Here is a 21,503-nt window from a genome sequence, read left to right as displayed (position 1 = left end):
CTGTGACCCACGCTTTGGGGGAGGAGGTTGTCGGATCATATTCTCTGAGACACAGACCCTTGATTCCAACTTAGGATTGAGATAAACATTTTTATTTGACCCTATTCAGTATTCTTCTCCAAAAACACCTAGTAAAAAAAGTATAATAAAGTACCACATAAAATACTTTGAAATTTTTCTTTCTCAACAAGAGCTATGTAAATAGGAGGTCCCTTGAAATTGGTAAAAATGTCAACTTGCAAAGGAGATTCTGTCAGTGCTAGAGATCTTGTGGGTATTTTTTATTGAAAGATGATTTTCCTTCAACAATGGACATTTTACATTGAAACTTTATACAACCAAAATCTCAAAATAATATTAAAATCACACTAAGGTATTTTCATGGTTAAGCCTCTACTTAATTTTATTGTTGGTAAAAATATTGCAAGACGCTTGTAACTCTAATATTTCTGCTTTAAAATAAGCAATTAAACGTCACAAGAAGAGACAATGAATACATACTACAGTTTGCTGATAACTGGCTAAAATGATAATTTAATAGTGATTAATGTATAAGGAACAATTGCACTTGAAAAATTTAAAAAGTAAACAAAAAAATTCTAGTTTTATATATAGGTGTCTATGAATGGAGGTTAATCATCTATAACCTTGCCGGGACAAGTGTTTGCTTTAATTTTTTTAAAAAGCTGTATATGTAACATAGCAATGAGATTTTTTTGTCTTGAATCTTTTATGTTTTTACAGAATTTCCCCCAAAGTTTGTTGATGTGAAAAAGACTGCAACACAACTAAAGCAAAATAACACTTCACTGGTATTTAGTGCAAATCTGGAGTATTTTTATGTGAAATATTAAACATGTAGCCTTTAGGAGTTTTGGGAAGTCAGTGCTGTGACCGTGCCTTCCGCAGTATGCTCTCCTGTCAAGACTGGGAGGAAACTTCCACTGTGGCATTTCTCTTACTTTGTATGGGCCTTGCCAGAGGTGAGCCAGGGCAGTGGACTCGTCCACCATTCTTGGTTAATACGTCCGACTGCTTTGCTTGTTCTCTGTCATTACTCTGATATTATCTAAGGCTGATAGGATGAATGAAAAGGTCAATTCAGAAGAATTACTGTAGCACAGGACTCTAGGTGGAAAATTCCTATTAAAAAGTGTTATATTAGTGAGGAAATCATCGAAACTAACAAATGCTTACATATTTGATTTGGAAATGAACATCAGTTGGAAAATGTGCATGGACTATTGCTCTCCATAGCAACACAAAATTAGTTACACTGATTCTTAACAAACTGGAGGTCCAGTATATATCTATAAAAATCCAACTTGTAAGAGTACAGCTATCCGTACGACCCCACATCCTAGCTGCTACTATAAGGCTGAGCCATTGTTTGCAGAAAGAAAATGCCTTCTGTATGGTAAATAAGTTTGCTGTCATTCTTTCTTTAAGGTAAATGATAGAATAACAGCACAGAATAACAGCACATTGTCTATTGAGTAAACATAAAGGAAAATAACAATACATATAATAAAATGTGTTCTTGTAGGGGAGGAAAAAAAGGATGTATTTCTCCCTGGACTGGGCAAAAGATTTGTACTTATACTTTGGGGTCAGACGCGAAGGAAACGGGAATATGCCAACACCGTGGAATGTCAAGTTAGTAGCAGCAATGTGTGGGCTTGCCGTGTGACTATGTTTCACATAAAGCAAATTTCGGGAAATGAGAGAATGTATGTGGCTTTTAAATTGCCAGGTCCCTTCTGTGTATCGCATGTGTATGATAACAAGGCCACTTAAAACTCCAAGATGTTTTTCAAAGGTAGCGTGGTGAATGCTCTAAATTACAAATGCTATCGAATAGTTGACTCTAAGTATGGGTTACTCGATTATGGGAAAGAAAGGAACTTCTGCAGGAGGTTCTCAGTACAAAGGCTCCAAATCTCACCTTCCTGTTAACTTTCCCTACAGACTTAGGGGCTTTTCAGAGGCACGTAATGTCAATAGCCTCTTGTACCTTGTAATAAAGAGCTGGTTGGAGGAGGGGGCGTTATTATTTTTCTTGTCTCACTTTTGCTTCTCTGGGTGAAATGAGTCTCCCCTTCAGAGTTTTAAGAACTAGATTACACTAGAAGCAGTGTGTCCCGAGGTTCTCGGCCTTTGGGGTGTAACAGGATTCGTGTGAAGAGTTTTCGCCAGAATATGCATTTCTGGCCCTCTCCTCACAGTAGGCCTCAGGTGGAGCCTGGACGTCTTAAGAACAACTGCACTAGGTGGGGCTTCTCAGAAAGAGAATTTGTAGCTTCCTTTATCATATTAAAAATGTTCCCTAGGGGCCAAATGGGCCAAATGTTTAACGCGTCCTTAAAGGAGAGTACTGGTACTGTGGGGCCCGTGGATCAACGGTGCGGTGGAAGTGTGGACGGATTCGCTTTCTGTATCGCAGTGTCAGGTGGGCGAAATTCATGGAAACCAGACGCGAGCAGAGCTGGGAGGCAGACTGTGACTCGCAATTCCTAGTTAGTCGCTATGTTCCGGAGAATGGGAGTCCTTATTTCTATCTCTGTATGATCCTCCCACCATTACTGTAGAAAAAGGTAGAAATCCCGACATATGGCAGGGTAAATGTTTTGGATAAAAGAAATTGGAGTATAGAGTCAAAAAACCAGTACAAAGATTGGCAAAAGGACGTGTTCGAGGGAGCGTGGGCGAGTGTGGGAGGCTGCGGAGTGGGCATGGCAGGCTCTCCTGAGGGGTTCTGCGTCTGCAGGTTTTGCCTCGTGTGGTCCCTTGGACAGAACTGTCTCTTTAGAACGAGGAGGAGCTCAAGGCACCAGGACCTAGGGTTGTGCAAATACACTCTTTATAAGGAACACCACCAGTTCTGTTTCTAAACATTATTTCAGAGCCTATAAAACATGCTGCTTTTCCCTAGCTTGGTTTCTTTACCTCATATAAAAAATAAATAAATAAAAAGGGCAAGAGAGGAGCCAAGAACCAGGAACAGGATGGACAAGAGTCACTCTTTACTTAATGATCTGCGGGCAGTCGCTCCAGGCCTTGGCTTTCCTTTTGGCCAAAGCTAGCCAGGCCGGTTCTGTGGACGCGGGGGCGGCGTCCGGGGTGGAGAACCTCTTGGTGACTTCTTTCACCAGCGGCGCTGGGGCTGTCGAATCTGAGATCTCCACTGGGTTACATTTGGAAGGAAAAGGAGAAAGGTGTAAGTCAGAGCCATATTTTGATTTATCATACATAGGGGATTCAGAAAGGAAAACTCATTGAAACATGGGCATCTTCTGTGACAAGAATCAGAGAAGAAAGCTGGGTGAACGTTACTTTTACACGCATCATTACAGTGGCCACAGGGCAGTCAATTCTAATTTCAGAGGATTTCTAGAGGCACATTTTTCTCTGTGCACAGAAGTTATGCCTGCATGATAATAAAATGTAAGAGGTAAATTTTGTGGTTTTAGTCACATAGCCAATCAATTTCATGAAGAAAAAGATCAAACCAGCAGTTTGAATTTACCAAGCTGGTGAAGTCAAAAGTACTGCTCCACCAAGCATGCTCTGGGGTCTCTTCTTCCTCAGGCCCACAGATCCTGCCAACTCTTAGGACTCTCAGTCTTGTCTAACAATTGCTTTGCATCATTATCACGTCTTTACCACACCACAAAGGCTTCTGAAGGTGAGGGCTTCCATCTTACCTTTGGGTCATATTTAGTGCCTGGGGCAATGGCCCACACACAGCAGACTCAGGAAATACTGATGGAAAAGAAATGTTTCATCCTTGTGCAGGGGCCATGCTAATCTCTGTTTCATTCCAGTTTTAGTGTGTGTGCTGCCGAAGCAAGCACAGAAAAGAAATACTTCAGAACAAAGGCTTGCTCTATTAACCTGAGCTGCTCTGAAGTGCATGAACCCTTTGGAGCTTCCAAGAAATCAGGCAGGGAAAGGTGTAATCTCTTAGACTTTGCAGCGTTCACTTTGCTTTGAACTAATTCTCTCTGGCACACCCATGTAATGTATGGAACTCTCAATTCTTGGGTATAAAAGTCAAGGGAAATAGTACCCACAGAGGTTCTTGAGAAATGAGAAGTGCTCCAAAGCGGTTTTCAAAAAGGATTTTTTTCTTCACACCAAATAGTAAATATAGCTTTAATGGTGAGGCCTTGGTACATTTCCAGAAGTCAGCAAGCAGGTAACCAAGGCACACAAAACTCCAGGGTCTGGAGGTCAGGTGCCCTCCAGGAACAGGGCTGCCCGGTGGGGAAAACAGATGCCCTATGAGCCCCTGGAGGAAATTAATTTAGATTCATCCGTCCTCCAGGTGATTTGTAATAAGCAAATAGTTGGAAACATTCCTGGATTATTTTTCCTTTTATCAGAATAAAGAATTTTTTACAAATGTGTGTGTGTCTTTTACGTGTCGCGAACATGCAAACACTGCTGTTGTTCATCACCATCGAGGACTCCAGGCTGAACAGCCTGGCCTCTCCCAGTCACAGCCGGGTCAGACACTTGCCCTTTGACATCCAGTCCATGAAAGGGACCACCCACCCCACTTCTGCCGGGGGCATCTGAGCCGCCAGGTCACTGATTCAGAAACTCAGCTCCTATTTCTGCCCCGGGTGCCGGGCTCCAGCAGGGGTTCTCAGACAGGACCTCCGCACATCTGTTTTAACTTCCTAGTGTCAGAGGAAACAGGGCTCTGGGTGCACTTTTCTGCTCAGGCTTGACGCCAACCCCTTTATGTACACCTGCGCCCTTGCTTCGCTTTAAGCCTATCAAAACACTGCTCCATTTAAGTTTTACCTAAACTTCGCCCTTTCCCCAAATCCTACTGTAATCTTTTGCTTTGTGTAGAGGCCCTTATGGTCCATAGTCTCCCTTATTACAGCAAGTTCATAAACCTAATTTTATTGGACTATAGGCAGGGGGGCATAGGAGATGGCTCACATCACCTTGCCAGCAGTTCAGGAGTTTAGCACACTACCCTGGTAGCTTGCACCTGGCCATGGAGGGAATATTTACACCACAGTAAATGGCAAATACTACAAATCAGAGGTTCTAGCCCCTGAAGAGTGGATTGTTAAACACGTGCCATCACACCACTGACAGGGTGACTATCTGGTGATCATTACTGGGTGAGCTTTATCGGTGGCCCACTTTATGAATGGGGCTGTGAAACAGCCTGTGCTTTGAAATGCCTAAAGTGCTGCACCGTTACTACCCTGGGGGAATGAAAGCATGCTCTAAGAAGAAACACCTCTAACTCTGGTTAAGTTCAAACGGTCCTGCTCTCACTACCTGTCACAGATGTCGGGAGGGTGTTGGCCTTTTTCAGCTGGTCTCTGCGCTCCAGCCTGGACCCTGCTGTCTCCGGTTTCTTCTCTTCTGGCTGAGCCGAGGCCTTGTGCAGGGACCCAGATCTGCTCACACTGCTGCTTCCTGGCGGTGGACCGACGCCGGCCTGGGCGGGCAGAGAAAGGCAGGGAAAGTGTGTTTTGCACCCAAGCACATGGAGAGACTGACTGCACAGGGCCCTGGGGCTTCTGCCTGTCAGCCCCCATCCTCTGCTCCCAAAGGAGCAGCTGAATTGCATTTGGGACCAATGTGTACTCAACCCCAGCCCCAATCATGAAGCAGCTCAGTACGGAAGTCCCAAAGAGGGAAAGCCACTTCCCTAGAAGAGCCCCATCAAATTCACTATAAAAGCAGGAGCATGGAACAAGACATTCTTGCCAACTCCCTGCTCAAATACAATTATTTTCATATTTACCTAACTATTCACTTAACTAATCACTTAACTATTGTGTGTGTGTGGATTGCTGCTACTAATTACATCGTGAATTTGGCCAAATGAAATTACCCTAACAGCACAAGGAAACAATCAAATTTCTAACTGAAAATGCCTTCCTGGGCTAATGGTGGTTAATTTGTTTATTGCTCTACCCTTTTTCTCAATGTTCTATGCTATTCCCAGCTAGCCTTCTTTCTTCTTTTTTAAGTCCTTGCAACCACACACACAAAAAAAGAGCCAAGCTCAGAAAGGCAAAGTTTAAGCTGAAGACCGGGCAACTCACGGGATCCTTGGAGAGCTTTTCTGCCTGTTTGGCCTCCCTGGCTTGCTTCCTCTCCTCCCGAGTAGCTTGCTGCTCCCGAAAGCCCTTCTGTTTTTGCAGCGCTAACGTTATCCACAGTGGCTGCGCCGTTTCAGCTTTCTCCACAAGTTTGGAGCCATCTAAAGAGTGTCTGCTCTGAAGCACTGGCTTTTCTGTGGGAGGAAAAGACTGACATCGTGACTTATGATAACAAACATATACTTGGTCTTCACTCCATTTCTGGCACGGAGCGCCTATGAGATGGGAGCATAAAGGTGTCTCATGTTATGTTAATGAGGTTATCGTGGGACCACACTTAAGGATGGGGCCTGGTTGCCAGGGGAACCAGCTATGTGACAAGAGGGTTGGGGCTTTCAATTCCACCCTCCAACCTCCTGTGGGGGGAGAAGGCTGGAGGTGATATAATCAGTCAGGCCTATGTAATGAAGTCTCCATAAAAACCCGAAAGGACGGGGTTTGGAGAGCTAGCTTCTGGGGTGGTGAACACGTGGAGGTGCTGGGAGAGTGGCCGCCCAGAGAGAGAGGGCACGGAACCTCTGAGCCCTTTCCACACCTCGTCCTGTACATCTCTTCCATCTGGCTGTTCACGAGTTATAGCATTTATAACGAACCAATGCTCCAGAAAGTCAGATGTTTCTCAGAGTTCTGTGAGCTGCTCTAGCAAATTAATCAAACCCAAGGAGGGGGTTCATAGGAACCTCTGATTTTAAGCAGTCAGAAGCACCTGGGTCCTAAGGGACAGATGATGGGACTGAGGCCTTAAACTGGAGAATCTGGCCTATCTTGAGTTGAACTGTAAGACACCCAGCTGGTTTCTGAGAATTGCTTGGTGGTGAGGGAACCCCTCCCTCCCAACACGCACCTTGGAACTGTGATCAGAATCAGTAAAACAAAAGCTGGCTGGCAGTGAGACTATTCTCTTCTCTCAGTACTTCACCCCTTAAAACTGGTACCTTACTAATCAGCCCACTAAACATTCAACTGCCCCTTCCTAATTCAACTCTGTGCTGATGCCTGAGTGCCTCCTCTGAGTAGGAAAGTGCTACCTTTGATCAACAGAAAACAAGAGCATTTCTCTTCCCTGGACACAGAAAAAAAATTTTTTTCCAGGGTCATCAAATCTCAGACCTATAAGGAACCCAGGCAGTTATTTGACTCATTGTTCTTTTTTTAAATTAATTGCTTTTAAAATTTCTTTTTGCCAGAACATTTCCCCCCAACAAAGAATATCCTGTGTGGTACCCCAAAATATGCAAGAGGAAAATGGGGCTCCACTCTGCCTTGTGGAGCTGCTGAGGGTGGGGGCGGGGGGGGGGCGCTCTGAGGAACGCAATGGGCAACCGCAATCTGGATTCAGTGCCCGCCTTTGATAGATGGGAGTACTGGGGTCCACAGTGATCAAGTGTCGTGCCCAAGGTCAGCCAGCAGTTAGTGTCTGGACGGCAGTTTCCGACTTCCAGTCTCTTTCTCTTGCGGTTGACTGCCCCGCCTTCGCAGGGGGTCACCAGGCTTCACAGGTGGTGGCGGCAGAGGCGGGCTCTGGAACTGAGAGACCTGGGTTTGACCTTATGTGACCTTAGGAAAGCTACTTAACCCTACAAGCTTGAGTTTTCTAATCCACAAAGTGGGGAGGTATAACAGCCCAGTCCTCATCAGGAGACTGAAGATCCTGAATATCAGCACATTTAGAACAGTGCTCGGCATATTGAAACCACTCTACAAAAGTGAGTATTCTTATTGCTTATGTTTGAGACAATGATCCCCTTCTCCCTCAAGTAAAAGTTAAGTGCTTTTGCAGATAATCATTCTGGCATTTGAATCCTTTACCACCTTGAAGGAAAAGGGCTCACTATAGTCCTGTTCTTTTGAAACCCAATGGAAGGTTCCACTCCAACCATCCAGGACCTTACCGAACAGGGCTCTCAGTCAACGGAACTTTGTATTGAGGAGAAAGAAAAATAATAAATTTGAATTAGGAATTCAAGCACAAAAAAAGCACATGCTGCTTAATTTTCTATATACTTTAGATTCACAATGCTGTACAAAGAAAATGCATATTTATAATGAGGCTTTGGCAGTGTAATATCCCTAATCATCAAATAAAGATTCAGTTATGATCCAACACAGAAAGGAAAGGTTTGAAAAAACAAAACAAAATAAAAACAAACAATGGAACTCAAAGGAACTCCACTCAATCCAGAAGTTTTGCATGCACTGGAACTGATGAGTTTCAGGTATTTTTAGTCTAGGGCCGTGTAACACCTGTTTGTAAAATGCCTAAAAACCAAATTGTCAAGATCTCAATGATATTTGTTGAAGCTATTATGTAAAAGGATACCCTACACTAAACATTCCGTCTGAACTTGCTGAGGAAGGTCATGAAAGCAGCTGGCCAGTTTCCTGCCTACAACTCTGAACGGCAGTTATCACAAGAGTCAAAATACCTTTAAATCATAACTGCCTAAGCTTGTGATTGACTCAGATCATTTGAAAAGACAAATCTGTGGCCAGATTTTAATTTCCATAGGACTGTAGCTTGAATAGCTCATCCTAGAGTTATGCACCAGGCGCTAATAAGGTTATAACACAATATGTAAAGGGCCTAACAGGTCTGGGTTGTGGTTGGGGACTGTAGAAGGGAACCCTTGTTTTAGTTGCAGTCAAGGAAGTCCAAATGGCCTGCAACAAAATAATCAATGGCACCTACTCCCATGTGGTAAAGTAAAGGGCTACATCACCTAAGACAACCCAGATGCCACTGCCTCTTGCTTCCGCGTGAACTTCCAGGCTGTTGCCCACAGCCAATCCTCAGGGACTCTGCACCTATCCCAGTACTGGCTTGGCTCTCCCCTTTCACCTTATCCATAGTCAGCGTAAAGTCTTTGAAAACCAGCTCACATCTCTCTTCCCCACATCCATTATGTAAAAAGCTCCACCAGCTCCAGAACCAGCTTGTCATCTCCATCGAGGCCTGCCTGCTGCTTCAGACTGCCTGCCCCGGGACCTGGTCCTTTCTCTGGCTACCACGTGGCTCAATAAACTTTTTATTTCAGAAAAGCTTTGATCTGCAAAGGTTTTCTTTTAACACAAATGAAGAGCCTCACTGAGACTCACTGCCCCCGGGAATGGCAAATGGGTCGCAAAGGAAGGGAAGTGCTCCAACGCCAGCTCCACTGGCTCCTTCCAGTCTTGGGCGATGAGCTGGACAGAGGCAGAGTTTTCCTGCCTACGGCTACCTACCTTTCCTCCCGGCCTCGGGAGTCTGGGGAGGCTTCTCTTGCGGGGCAGCAGGCAGAACTAGGGACGCAGGTTTCCTCTCTGTTTCCATCTCTTCCTCCTTATCCCTCCTCTGGGCCTTCCTCTCCTCAGGGGGTGGCGGTGAGGGTGGCCAAGGGTCACCGCTCTCCTGGCTCTCCTTGCATGGCTCACTGGACCCCAGGTCAGGTTTCCCCGGCCTCGGAGCCAGCAGCTCCCCCAGGTAGGGCCTGCTCAGTTTGCAGAGTGGGGAGGGCGGTGGGGTCTTATCGGCTGGCTTGGGTGCCAGGGCTGGCTTCTGCACCACTGGCATTCTGTTTGCTGCCTTGTGCTCTGGAGCCGGGGTCTGGAGGCTGACTGGTGGGGGCCCAGGCGGGGCTGCAGGGGAGTGGCTGGAAGGGCTTTCAGCAGAGTCCTTCCAGGTGGGCGGGGCTTGCTTCCTCTCCAGGGGAAGGGATGGGCCGTGCTTGAGGGCCACACCTTCTGCCTCTTTCTCTCCATTTGTGCTCCCTGGAGCAGGCAGCACCCCGTCGACGCTGTCCCCAATGCTGCTGTGCCTTTTCTTCTTCTTCTGTTCTGTCTGTTGGTCACAGTGGAAGCGCAAGGAGTAGTTGGTCCTTCTCAACTTTATTCCAAAAGGTGAGGCTTTTTCCTCCCCACCTGGCATCATGGCGTCTGGCTTTCCTACGCCACTGGTGGTCTCATTATCCGACAAGGTCGCAGGCTCTGTGTGGGCCACTGCTTTCTGCAGAGGGTAAGGAGGGCTTGGAACAAGGAAAGATGGAAGGTCTTTGGCAAATTTGCATCCCTCAGTGGTGTCCGCTGGCTCCTGGTGCACCCCCAGATTCTCTGTGCCCTTCTGGTGCTCACTGCTATCAGCAGCCAGGGGCAGGGGCGCTGTCTCATCACTGGCTCCCAACACAGGTCTTTTTCGAATGCCTTCAGCTTCCGTGCTCTGTTTGGAGGTCTCTGTGCCCCCATCAGAGAATTTCTGCCAGGCGGGCATAATAGAGAACTTTGCATTCACTGGTGGAGTCTTCCGGAGGTTCCCCCGGGAGTCACATCGGCCCCTGGGGGTGTGCTCATCACCAGGCTGAGACTGGTCTCTCTTGCTGCACTGGTCACTCTCTGAGTTCTTCAGGATTCTGGAGCGAATGGAAGCCCATTCAGCCAGTGCGGCTACACTGCTCGGGGACTCCTGGGGGGGCCTAGCCTTTCTGCTGCCTGCCTTGGGGTCAGTGGGGGCTCGGGGTGCGTTCTCCAGAGTGGGGACATCCACATGCTTCTTTTCTTCTGACAAACCCAGGAGAGACTTGCAGGCTGTGTCCTTGATCTGGCTCAGGTTGACAGCTGGGCCGCACAGCTGTGCTCCCGTGACCAGAATGGCCGTGTGAGGGATGCTCAGTGATGAGGGCAGAGTGTGGGAGGCAGGGCTGGCTTTGGCAGCCTTTGGCTCGTGGGGAGGAGAGGAAACTCCTGCATCTTTCACGGGTGTCACAGGGCTCAGGTTGACTTTGGGGAAGAGAATTTGTTTCCCACCTGATGACACCTGGAAGGTATAGGGTCTGGGCATGGTCTGCCTCTCGTCCACTTCCTGCCACCTGAGTTCCTCCCCCTTTCTGTCTTTTTCTAGGGTGGCAGCTTCTTTCTTCTCCAGGGCACCCAGCATCTCTCTCACTTGCACCCCTCGTTTCTGGTGAGGGGATATGTTAGCTTCTCCTTCCTTTTCCTGATGGACACAACCATCTTGCCCGTGAACATCCCTCTGCTTTCCCTGCTGCTCTCCTGATGGTTCAGCCTCCTGGCTCTGCTTCTCGCAAACACCTGGTTCCTCAGCCTTTTCTCTTTGCCTCTCAGGTTTCGGGTGTTCTTGTTCTGGATTTTCAGCAAAGTCAATCTGAAGTGGGCTCCTGCTGTCTGACTGCAGCTGACTCTCCTCTTCCACACTCAGGGCTTCCCGAGGCTCCTTTCCCACTTCCCGCAGCCTCTGTGCCTCCATCTCCTCCTGCCTTTTTCTCAGCTCTTCCCTTCTCTTCGCCTCCTCCTCCCGCTGTTTCTGCTCCTCCAGCTCCTCCTGCCTTCTGAGCTCCTTCATCCGTTTCTCTTCTTCCTCCTGCTGCCTCTGCTCCTCCAGTCTCCTCTTCCTCTCCTCTTCCTCCAGCTGCTGCTTCTCAGCTTCCTGCCTCCTTTGCTCCTCCAGCCTCCTCTTCCTCTCCTCTTCCTCCAGCCTCTGCTTCTCAGCTTCCTGCTGCCTCTGCTCCTCCAGCCTCCTCTTCCTCTCCTCTTCCTCCAGCCTCTGCTTCTCAGCTTCCTGCTGCCTCTGCTCCTCCAGTCTTCGGAATTCCTTCAACTCTCTTTTCTCTTCTTCCTGCCGTTGCTTCTCTGCCTCTTGCCTGCTCTGCACCTCCAGCTCTTCCTGCTGGGGCTCAACCTGTTTCTCCAGATGCCTCTGCACCTGTACTTCCTGGGGCCTTCTTTCCTCTTGCTCCCTCTGCTCCTGGCCTCTGCCACCTTGCTCTTCCAGCCTCTGTCTCTCTTCCATGCATTGCCTCTTTCCGGCATGTAGCTGTGGTTCTCTCTCCTCTCCCTCCTCTTCCTCTTCCTCCTCTAAGAGCTCCTGCCTTCTGTTCTCTTCCCAAAGCCTCCTCTCCAGGGCCTGAAGCCTTTGCTCTTCCAGGCGTCTCCTCTCAGCCGCTTCAGCCTTCTGCCGTTTGCACTTGGCCTCCAGGTCTCGCCAGTATTCTTCCTGGCGTCTCTTTTCTTCCTCGGAGTCCAGTGGTTCTGGCTCCTCTTCATGCCACACTGGCTTGTCTTCTCCAGGGTGTCCGTTCTGGTCCAGGGGCAGCTGACTCAGAAGGCCACCTTGTTCATTTGATCGATCCTAATATTGGCAAGGGAAACACAATTAGCCTTCTTTTGCATAGGCAGCCATTACTCATCCTAATCACAAGGTAGGCAGTCCTCTTAATCTCTAAAGAAGGGGCAGTTCTCTTGGTTTGGGGATAGATTTTTAAATGCCCTTGTGTACCCCCTGGCAGCCCTGTGCACTGACCTTCTGCCCTAGGACTGTGGCAAAGGGAGCCCTTTCCTTTTCTGGACATGGGTCAGGGAGCTCAACAGGGCCCTGCTTTTTCAGGTGACTCCTTAGGGTTTTCATTGCTTCTTCCTCACTTAAACAGTGGGAAACCCCTTTTGTTACTGCCCAAAGGAGTCGGTTTGGGACTCAAAACTTGCTCATTTTCTCCATGGGTTTTCTTGATTTCACTGGACTGTAAGCTCCAGGAGTTCTATAAGGGCAAGAGTTTTAGTCTGTTTTATATGCTGCTGTTATCGCCAGCATCTAGATCAGTGTCTGGTGTATACAGTAGGTGCTCAATGAAAATGTGCTCAATGAGAAAAAAGAAAAGGGAAGAAGGGGCAACTCTGAGTGCAAGCTAGGTACACTCCGGCTGTCACGCCAAGAGTACATTGTGGGGTGGGGGGAGGAAAGAACTGCATGTTTACTCTCTAGTCTCTTTATCCTTCTCAAACTCCTTTTTCTTAACATGAATTATTGTAGGAAAACCAATAATCCAGGTTTAGAAAGAAGAGGAAAAAATTAGATTTACCCTTTGTATATGTCCCCTGAAATGTGTACCTTAGAAGTCCACCCTAAGCAAAGTGAAGAACCTTTGGTTGAGCCACGGCAGAGGAAGGCTGGGCCACCTTCCTGCGGCAAAGCAAATGCAAGGTTGCGGCAGCCCCTCGAAAGGCAGCCTCTCTGAGGCCCCCCTGGAAGGGCAACGTATTGGAAAGGGCGATGGGGAGCAAACGGGCTTGCGTACGCCCGTGCCCTGCCACACACCAAGTCCCTGCAGGTCCCTTTCGCCACTACCTGGCTTGGTAGCAGTGGTACCCAGGAAGCAAGAGCAGCTGCCTGGTCTGCCAGGCTAGGTTCCACGTACCCTGGCAAGTCCAAGTCGCCTGTGCTTCTTTGACACCCTCTGGTTTTTTGGCTTGACGGACAGTTTGTGCTTGGCAGCACTGTTGTCTAGGCGAGCGATGGCCAGGGGGATGGCATCCAGGTTGACACTTTCGATGGTGCCAGCAGAAGAGAAGTGCCTTTTTGGCCGAGACGGTTTAACTGGAGCTGCCTATGGTGGAGATTAAAATATATAATCAGTGTGGATGAGAAGGCAACCTATGGGGAATCTGGGAAGGGGAACACTTCTTGGCGCCTGCGCCGCGGTGAGCAGAGGCGGCACAAGGCTACCGGGAAGTGAGCACTGCTTTTGGAATCAGAAGACAGGACGTTGACTACTTGTCCTGCCGATGCCGTTCGGTTAGCTTGTACTGAGTAACCTTTCAGGGGCTAATTTTCCTACTCTGAATAATATGGAGATTAGACTAAGGGGTGACAAAACCGGAGTCCTGCCCGAAGTCTGTTCTGGTAAAGTTTCGCTGGCACATAGCCACACCCATCGTCACTGCCCTGGGCTGCTTTCACGCTACAACGGAAGAGCAGAACAGAGAGTCTCGTAGTGGGACCTTCTGGCCACAAGTCCTAACATAGATAGTAGTCTGCTGAGCCCTGGACAACCTTACCTCTACTACCTGTTCTCCTACCTTAGCAAGGAATGTGTCTTTTTCATCTTTGTATCAGTCCTCTTTGTGCCCAATAGCAAAGCTCATTTGTCAAGTGCTCAGTAAATATTTGTTGAAGGAATGAAGGAACAATAGTATAACATCTCTGACTAGGGCATGAAATTTCTCACCTGCAAAAATGTTTTAGCACCATCACTCCAAAGTCACAGGGCACTGGGGGCCCTGAGACGTTAAAGGGGGACCAGAAATGTGGCACACACGGGGGAGACGGCAATTCTTCAAAGGATGAATTGCAGCACCGCTTGCTTGCATTCTGTGATACGGTCGTGATCACCTTAAGCACCACACCTCAGATGAATTGCACAGATTTAGACAGACTGTGGCTCAGCCTGGACCCAGAGGCTGCAATGAATCAGATGTAAAAAGCCACATCTGAAACTACATATAGAGTGTTCATAGGCAGGCAGCAAAGGGCCGGTTCCTGGCTGTGACACACACCACGCCGACTTGCGGCAGGGGGTGCTCACAGCCCCACTGCCTGTGCTGGCGCTCTCAGGCACGGGGGCTACAATAGAGGAGGCCACGGTTCAGCTGACTGTCCGAGTTCTAATGGCAGTATCAGCGGGGTTTAACCGAAGGCTTTGCTTTTTGCAATGACCTTCCATATTTACCCAAGAAAGCTGAAGCACCGAGCTAGCTCCAAAAGCAAGAGGGATGCTCAGTAAATAACAATTTATGACAAGAAGTACAGAAGTAAGGAAAAATAATTCCAGCCGTTGGTCCCTAGCTTTTACTCATTTATGGTTATCTTTGAATACATATCAAAGTCTGAACTATTGTTGAAAAGAGATGAATTAAACATATATTTCCACCACCTAATAGATGCATGAGTAGAAGGAGCTGGAACCAAATGTAACAGATTGAAGATACAGATTAGGACTAGAAGCTGAGGTTTAAATGCAATGTTTCAATTCTAGTTATTCCAGCTGGGCCTCTTCACTGTCGGGGCAATACCACTGTCTCGGGCCACCTCCCTCAGAAGACCCGGGGACGTGCCCTGCTCCTGGTGCCGTCTGCCAGACCCTGGGCCACTCTGCAGGGGAAAGTCCTCACAGGAGTGGACTGGCCTCTCCAGGAGAGGTGCCCACGAGGCTCCACAGGGTTCCCTCCACTCCTGTGGGGAAGACGCAGGTTTCAATGGCACACAGAAAAGTTAAAAAACAAAAATACATACAAGTAGAAAACTGATAGGGTTCCTTTTTAGGCATCTCTAAAGAGATGGAAACTTTTTTCCTTACAGACTCGGGGACCTTCAGGAATGTCTTTTTCAGCAACTTAACAGTCCTGAAGTACGCAATATGCTTAGGAAAACTACCAATGCTTATAGAGCTCCGAACGTAGGCAGGCTGGGCAGGTGGCTATTGTTCAGAGCAGGACTCAGTCCCGGCATTTGCACAGCCATGGAAACAGACACTCCAATACCCGCCACTGGTTGCATTTTGAAGAAATTTGAAGTAATGGAAGAAGACAGCACTGATGAATGGGAAAACAAGGCAGAAGATAGTAAGGAAAAAAGGGGGGTAGACATAAGGAAGCTAAATAAATATACAAGCTCAAATCACATTACCTTCTCTTCCATCTCACTTCTGGCTCCAGGCAGATTCAGAGGACTCAGAGAACCTGGTGTGTCACTAGACTGGAACAGTGAAGAGAACAATTTGGTCAAACGCCAGGACAGGAAGTTTGGGGCAGCTAACCAGACGCCGTCTGGGCCTGGAACCACCCCCTCCTCCACACAGGGGGGCAGCTGGCTTCAAAGGGCCGGCCGGAGTCACGGTGGGGACTTTGCTAATGTCCAGACTCCACAAGGACGGCTGAGGCACAGAGTGTGCACTCCCTGTCCCCTGAGTCCTACACATTTCCGTCGGGGCCATCTCCAGCCGCAGTCCTTGGTGTGTTTCCCCACTGCTGAGAGAGTCTGGGGGTGGGGGCCGCACTACCTGGGAAGCAGGGCTCCAACCTCAGAGCTTTCACTTTGCTGGCTGCTTGCCACCCCCCTCCCCGGCCAAACCTCTCACCTGTATGCCAGGCCTCTTCTCTGTGAGACGAAGGGAAGCCCCTACCAATGCCGCATGCAAAGGACTGAGCGGGGAAGGTGAATGACCAGAAATGAAACAACCCAGGAAAGAAGGAAGGAAAAAACAAAAAAAGGCTGAAGATTCCCACCCTGGTCACGTCGGCCTGCCCCAGGAACACCCACACTCCATCACTTGCACCTTGCTTTTTTTTTTTTAAGATTCAATTTATTTATTTTAAAGAGAGAAGAAGGGAGGGAGAGAGAGAGGGGAAAGGAGGTAGAGAGAGAGGGAGAGAAACCCTGATGGGAGAGACAAACACGGATCTGTTGCCTCTCATCTGTGCCCTGACCAGGGACCGAACCCTCCACCCAGGCATGTGACTTGGCCAGGAATCATACTGGTGGCCTTTCACTTCACAGGACAATGCCCAACCCACTGAGCCACACCGGTCAGGGCTGCCCCTTTCTGATGACCCCTTCCACCTTCCACCTGGTATTGCCCATCTTCACAAAAGGGTCTTATTGTCCCTGCCAGAGTGGTAGTGGCGGCGTGCCCTCCCGCAAGTGTTTCCTGCACCGCACTTACAGCCTCTTAGGAAACACAAACCAGACTATGCCACTGTCCTGCTTCACAGGACTCTGAGGCTTCGAAGTCACCCACTTCCAGCGGTCTTCAGGGTCCAGCCCCTGGGCCACACTCCACCCTCCCATCATCCTCCACCAGAGTCCACTGGTCCAGCCTGGCCTGCTCCGCCTTCAGGACAAGCTCAGCCCCTTCTCTGGGCCCAGGCCTTGCTCCCCGCTCTGTCTAGAACACATCCCACCCCCAGGTCTGCTCAGGGCAGCTCTGACCTCTTTGTCTTTCCACTTGTCCCCAACAAGTCACTCACTTTTCCATTACCCTGTTCTATTTCCTGTGTAGCACTTTTAAAAAAGTTTTATTTATTTATTTTGAGAGAGAGGGGAGGGGAGGGAGAAAGAAGGAGAGGAAGATCACTGTGTGGTTGCCTCTCATGTGCCCCCTACTGGACACCTGGCCTGCAACCCAGGCATGTGCCCTGACTGAGAATCGAACGAGCAACTCTTTGGTTCTCAATCCGGTACTCAATCCACTGAGCCACACCAGCCAGGGCCTGTGTAGTACTTTTCTTGATCTGAAATTACTATATTTATCTACTTGTTGACTTATATGTCATCTGACTCTTCTCGTTACAATACCGACAAACTGAAACAGCCCCTTGTCTAATCTTGTTCGTCTCTGTCACACCCACAGCCGGGGTAGCGGCTGGCTGAACAGATGACCCTCCTCCTGCCCTCTGGACCACAGCACCTTGCGGGTATTAGGTTACCAGTAAGAGTGAAGACGCTCGTCTCCGGGAGATCCGTGCCGCAAGTGCTGCTGCACTGCAGAGGCTGCAGAGAGCATTTCTGGCCAAAGTGGGAGGAGTGGGCCCGTCCCCGCTCCGTCCACCCCCTACGTGTGTGAGCGCCGGGAGTCATCAGGGCAGGCCCAGACAGAGACAGATGACAGGCGGGACAGCCCTTTTTTTTCCTTTCTCACTTTGCTCTGAACATTGCTCATCTTTCTTCCTATCCTTAGGACATATTAGCCAATAACCAGCATGACTGCTGGCGGGGCACGCCCATTTCAGTAACACTCAACGAAATTTTGGCCACCTTGGTAGGCAGAGCACAGACGACGCTGTGAGACTGGAAGACTCAGTGCTTTACTTAGAGAACTCCTCCAGCTCCTTTTCCACAAGAGGCCTGAGGGTGTCCCTTTTGTTGCTAGAAGGAGTCTCATTTCAGGATAGGCTCATAGTGTTTTTTTTCAGTGTCAAAGGACCAAATCTGGAGAGGACAGTGCTGGGCCAATGTGACTTTCTTTCTACACTAAGTAGACAACATGCTGGTCTGTTTGATGTATTCTGTCTTGTTGACCTACTCCTGTCTTTTCTGATTTCCCTTTAAGTTGGTCCAGTCCAACAGATAATTACTCTGTGCTACTAAGTAATCACTAGCAAAGTCCTGGGGAGACAGAGATGTGTAAGATACAGTTTTATCCTTGAGGAACTCAACGTTTAGAAATGGAGGAAACAGTTAGGTGACACAGATACAGATGGGCTCCGGGTGTGTGAGGGCTGAGGATGCACAGCCAAGGCGTGGGGGAGATAGCACAGCCTCGGCGTGAGGCCAGGCGGGGCTTCCCAGAAGAGCGGGCCGACCTGCAGACCTGCATTGCGAAGGGTAACTGGAAGACACCGGGAGGAGCATGTGCAAAGGGTATGTCTCCTCCTCTGCCCCTCCTCCAAGGTGGACCCCTGCAGACCCAGGCCCTGCCCACAAAGTACCCTCCAGCCCCAGGCCACTCATCAGGAAAGCTTCTCCCACCTTCCCCCCTTGCACTGCAGCCCCCCGAGTTCCTGGATGCCTGTCTGGTGCCCGGGATCCTCCGGGGCTCATGAGCAGTCAAGGCATTGCCTGGAGGAGCCTTACTTTGTTCTCGGAGTCGGAGAGGACGATGTCCTGCTGAGTGACAATCTCCATGGGACTGGCCAGGAACAGGTCCTCTTCTAAGCTAGCCTCTCCACTGTCCGCCTTCTTCATGGGAGTGGCACTGGGTGGCGGCTGCCCAAACTTGATGTTCTTGCCCAACTGTCGCTGGAGGGAAACAGAAGAAAGATGTTCTGAAGCAGCAAAGCGGTTTCCAGTAACCACAATCAGGTCCTCCCACTTGTCTAGTAGGCACTGAGGCACGTTCTGATCACAGATGCTTCTAAACACCGTGCCGGTCCGAGCCCGCTGCCGTCCATCACAAGTGAGTGTGTCTCCCACCTTCTGCTCACTTTCCTTCCCACCTTCGAGCCATGAGCTTTCTCATCCGGCCACGTCTTCCGTGGAGCCGTCTGTTTCCCAGGGGTAGAGAGACCCACTTCCGAACCAAAAGCTGGGATATGTGTTATGACAAAAAAATTTTGATTGACCTCTAAGTTAATTTATTCAAAAAGTCTTTTTAAAGTATAAGCACTGCACAGAAAACAGTTTCATGAAATACAGGAGCCCCCGGGGAAATCCAGTCCCCTGTGATGGCTGCAACAAGGGAGCCCGGCAGGCCCCTCTGGACACATCCCCCTTGAGTATTTTTACTTCCACTACCTTCCGCACCAGCCTGAACATCACGTTCTAGTCACAGTGGGTGCCACTGCCAAGGTGATGAAGGCCCCAGGGCCAGCACATCTTTCCATGACCAACGCTGAAACCACAGGAGGGACAGAATCTTGTCCTGCCACCAGGACCTCCTCTTTGCCTCGCTGATGCTGCCCACTGTGCACTAGGGGACAGATGACACCACGTGGAGGAGGGACGGAGGAGTAGGCAGGAAAAAGCATCAAGGAGGGACTGCTTGCCCATGGGTGGTAGCTCACAGGATAGGAAGACGGGATGGAAAAACAGGGGGTAGAAATCAGGAGGAAAAATAGTGTTTGGAATTAGAGAAAAGCCAGATTAGAAAAGGAAATACTTGTATATTCTCTGAAGAAAATACATAAACACGATAGCTAAAGACGGGGCAAAATATTTCAAGGGCTGTGTCAGAGAAAACAAACGGCGTTCAGGAAGGAAAACAGGCGTGCCGTGCGTGGTGACCTGAGAGACCATGGAACTGAGTGCACCGTACAAGCCGCCTACTGCCTTGGGCTGGAGCGGGGTTTCTCCAGCCCGGTCCTGCCCACCTTTTGCGCCAAATAATTCTTTGCTGTGGAGGGGCTGTCCTGTGCATGACAGGGTATTTGGCAGCACCCATGGCCTATGGACACTAGATGGCAGCAGCAATCCCTCTTCCCCCAGTTGAGACTACCGAAATTGTCTTTAGATGTGGCCCAATGTCCCCAGGGTGGGGGTGGGGAGTGGAACTGCTTGCAGTTCAGAGCTGCTGCTCTAGATCTAGGTACTTGGATTTCATAGTCTTTTTATGCCTCAAAAAAAAAAAAAAAAAGAAAGAAAGAGTACACTATCTGATATTTGTCTTTAATTGGGCTAATATGTAATCCCACAGAGCTGCCGAGAGCCTTAGCGATCATGTAGTTCAACCCCTCAGTTTGCAAACAAGTCAGAGGCCCAGCAGGGAGAGGTGGCTGGCCCAGGCTTATGAAAAGAATGAGTGGCCCCGAAGGACTATGGATCTAGGTTTGCTAAACCCACATTCAGTGTTGTTTTCATTGTACTCCACCGGTTCTTACACATTTGACAGCACACCTCCTTCTTACAGGGGCAGGAATGAAAACCTGGTGCGGCATTTTATACCTTACTGAGGTTTCCTGTCCGAGAACCCCTCAGGGGAAATGCCCCTGCTCCCTCTGAATCCACCCACCTGCACCCAGCTCCCCCTCAGCCTTGCACGGTGGATGGTGAGATTGCAGAGACAGGAAAGAGATGAGCCTAAGACTCCCCTGCCCGCACCCCCCACCCCGGCACCCCAGCATGCCAAGTCAGGAGCACAGAACGACAGGGACTTGTGTTTGCTCAGCTGGGATTTCAGTCCCAGCCCGTCTCCCCCAACACCAGCCACAGGGAAGGCACACATATCAAAAGCCTGAGGCCAGCCAGTGAAGTACAGCTCCAGCAGCCTAAGAGCATTTTAGGGAACAGAAGGCTGAAAAAGGGCGTCTCTGAAAACAGGTTCAGCAGGAAGCGGCAGTTAGTATCTACTCTAAGCAGGTCCATAAGCAGGCACAGTTAGAACAGCAGATGGAGTTAGACAAGAGGACAACGTCACAGGCCCTTCTCACTCTGCTGCCCTGTGGGGAGGGGATGGGAACCTGGGAAGCAGGGGTGGGAATGGCTCCCAGCCCAGCCTCGGGTGTACCAGTTGGCCCTTCTCTAGGAGTGTGGGCTGAGAGCTGAAAACTGTGCTAAATGCCCGGAGATGGAGACCTCTCGTAGTCAGGCTCCGCCCTCTACTACTGCTCCTGAATGACTAAATGAGGGGGTTTCTTCTATGTACAATGGAAAGAATAATTCTGTAACAAGCTTCCAGGGAGAACCTGGCCTAATGCTATCATGCCATTTAGTTAGGATTTTTGCCACCATCACAAAACAGAATGAATGTGCCGATATTTTACTTCATTAGGGCCTTTTTCAGAATGCTGCTGTTGGTCCATCCTGATGCTTAGGGGACAGACGAGGATGTGGCAAAATGTCATCATGGTAATCACGACTACCAATGGAAAAATGAAAGATAAAATAGAAAAAAAAACCAACAAAAAAACAAAACTCTGAGTAAGTGAAGGAGAAATAAGGTCCATGGGACAAAGCTGGGAAATGGGAGGAGTAATGCAAAGAAGTGAAGTAGAATGTTAAGGACCAGAGATGAACAGAGAGGAAGGTGCAGGCTCAGAGGAAATGCATGCAGAGGAGATGCATGGAGAGGAAGAGTGGCCAGCCCAGGAAGAGCAGTGGGCCGGACT

The 21,503-nt window shown here is 49.1% G+C and overlaps 1 protein-coding gene and 1 pseudogene across 5 annotated transcripts in view; both read right to left on the bottom strand.

Annotated features, from left to right (window-relative positions):
* Positions 1 to 266: 266 nt before the first annotated feature.
* CRACD (capping protein inhibiting regulator of actin dynamics) overlaps positions 267 to 21,503 on the bottom strand; it is a 238,323-nt gene continuing 217,086 nt past the window's right edge. For all 5 annotated transcript variants that reach the window (XM_045834313.1, XM_045834311.1, XM_045834312.1 and 2 more), the window contains 7 exons: positions 18,535 to 18,699; positions 15,589 to 15,657; positions 13,322 to 13,510; positions 9,363 to 12,258; positions 6,084 to 6,274; positions 5,308 to 5,470; positions 267 to 3,184 (listed from right to left, as the gene is read on the bottom strand). In XM_045834313.1, coding sequence (XP_045690269.1) covers positions 3,024 to 3,184; positions 5,308 to 5,470; positions 6,084 to 6,274; positions 9,363 to 12,258; positions 13,322 to 13,510; positions 15,589 to 15,657; positions 18,535 to 18,699 — 3,834 coding nt within the window. In that variant the 3' untranslated portion in view covers positions 267 to 3,023. The remainder of the gene's footprint in view (positions 3,185 to 5,307; positions 5,471 to 6,083; positions 6,275 to 9,362; positions 12,259 to 13,321; positions 13,511 to 15,588; positions 15,658 to 18,534; positions 18,700 to 21,503) is intronic.
* Positions 3,758 to 3,854, bottom strand: LOC123815991 (annotated as a pseudogene).

Source organism: Phyllostomus hastatus, unplaced genomic scaffold (assembly GCF_019186645.2).
Source record: "Phyllostomus hastatus isolate PE091 unplaced genomic scaffold, TTU_PhHast_1.1 phas_contig_196, whole genome shotgun sequence".
NCBI classification, from domain to species: domain Eukaryota; kingdom Metazoa; phylum Chordata; class Mammalia; order Chiroptera; family Phyllostomidae; genus Phyllostomus; species Phyllostomus hastatus.
This window is presented reverse-complemented; position numbering and strand designations above follow the sequence as displayed.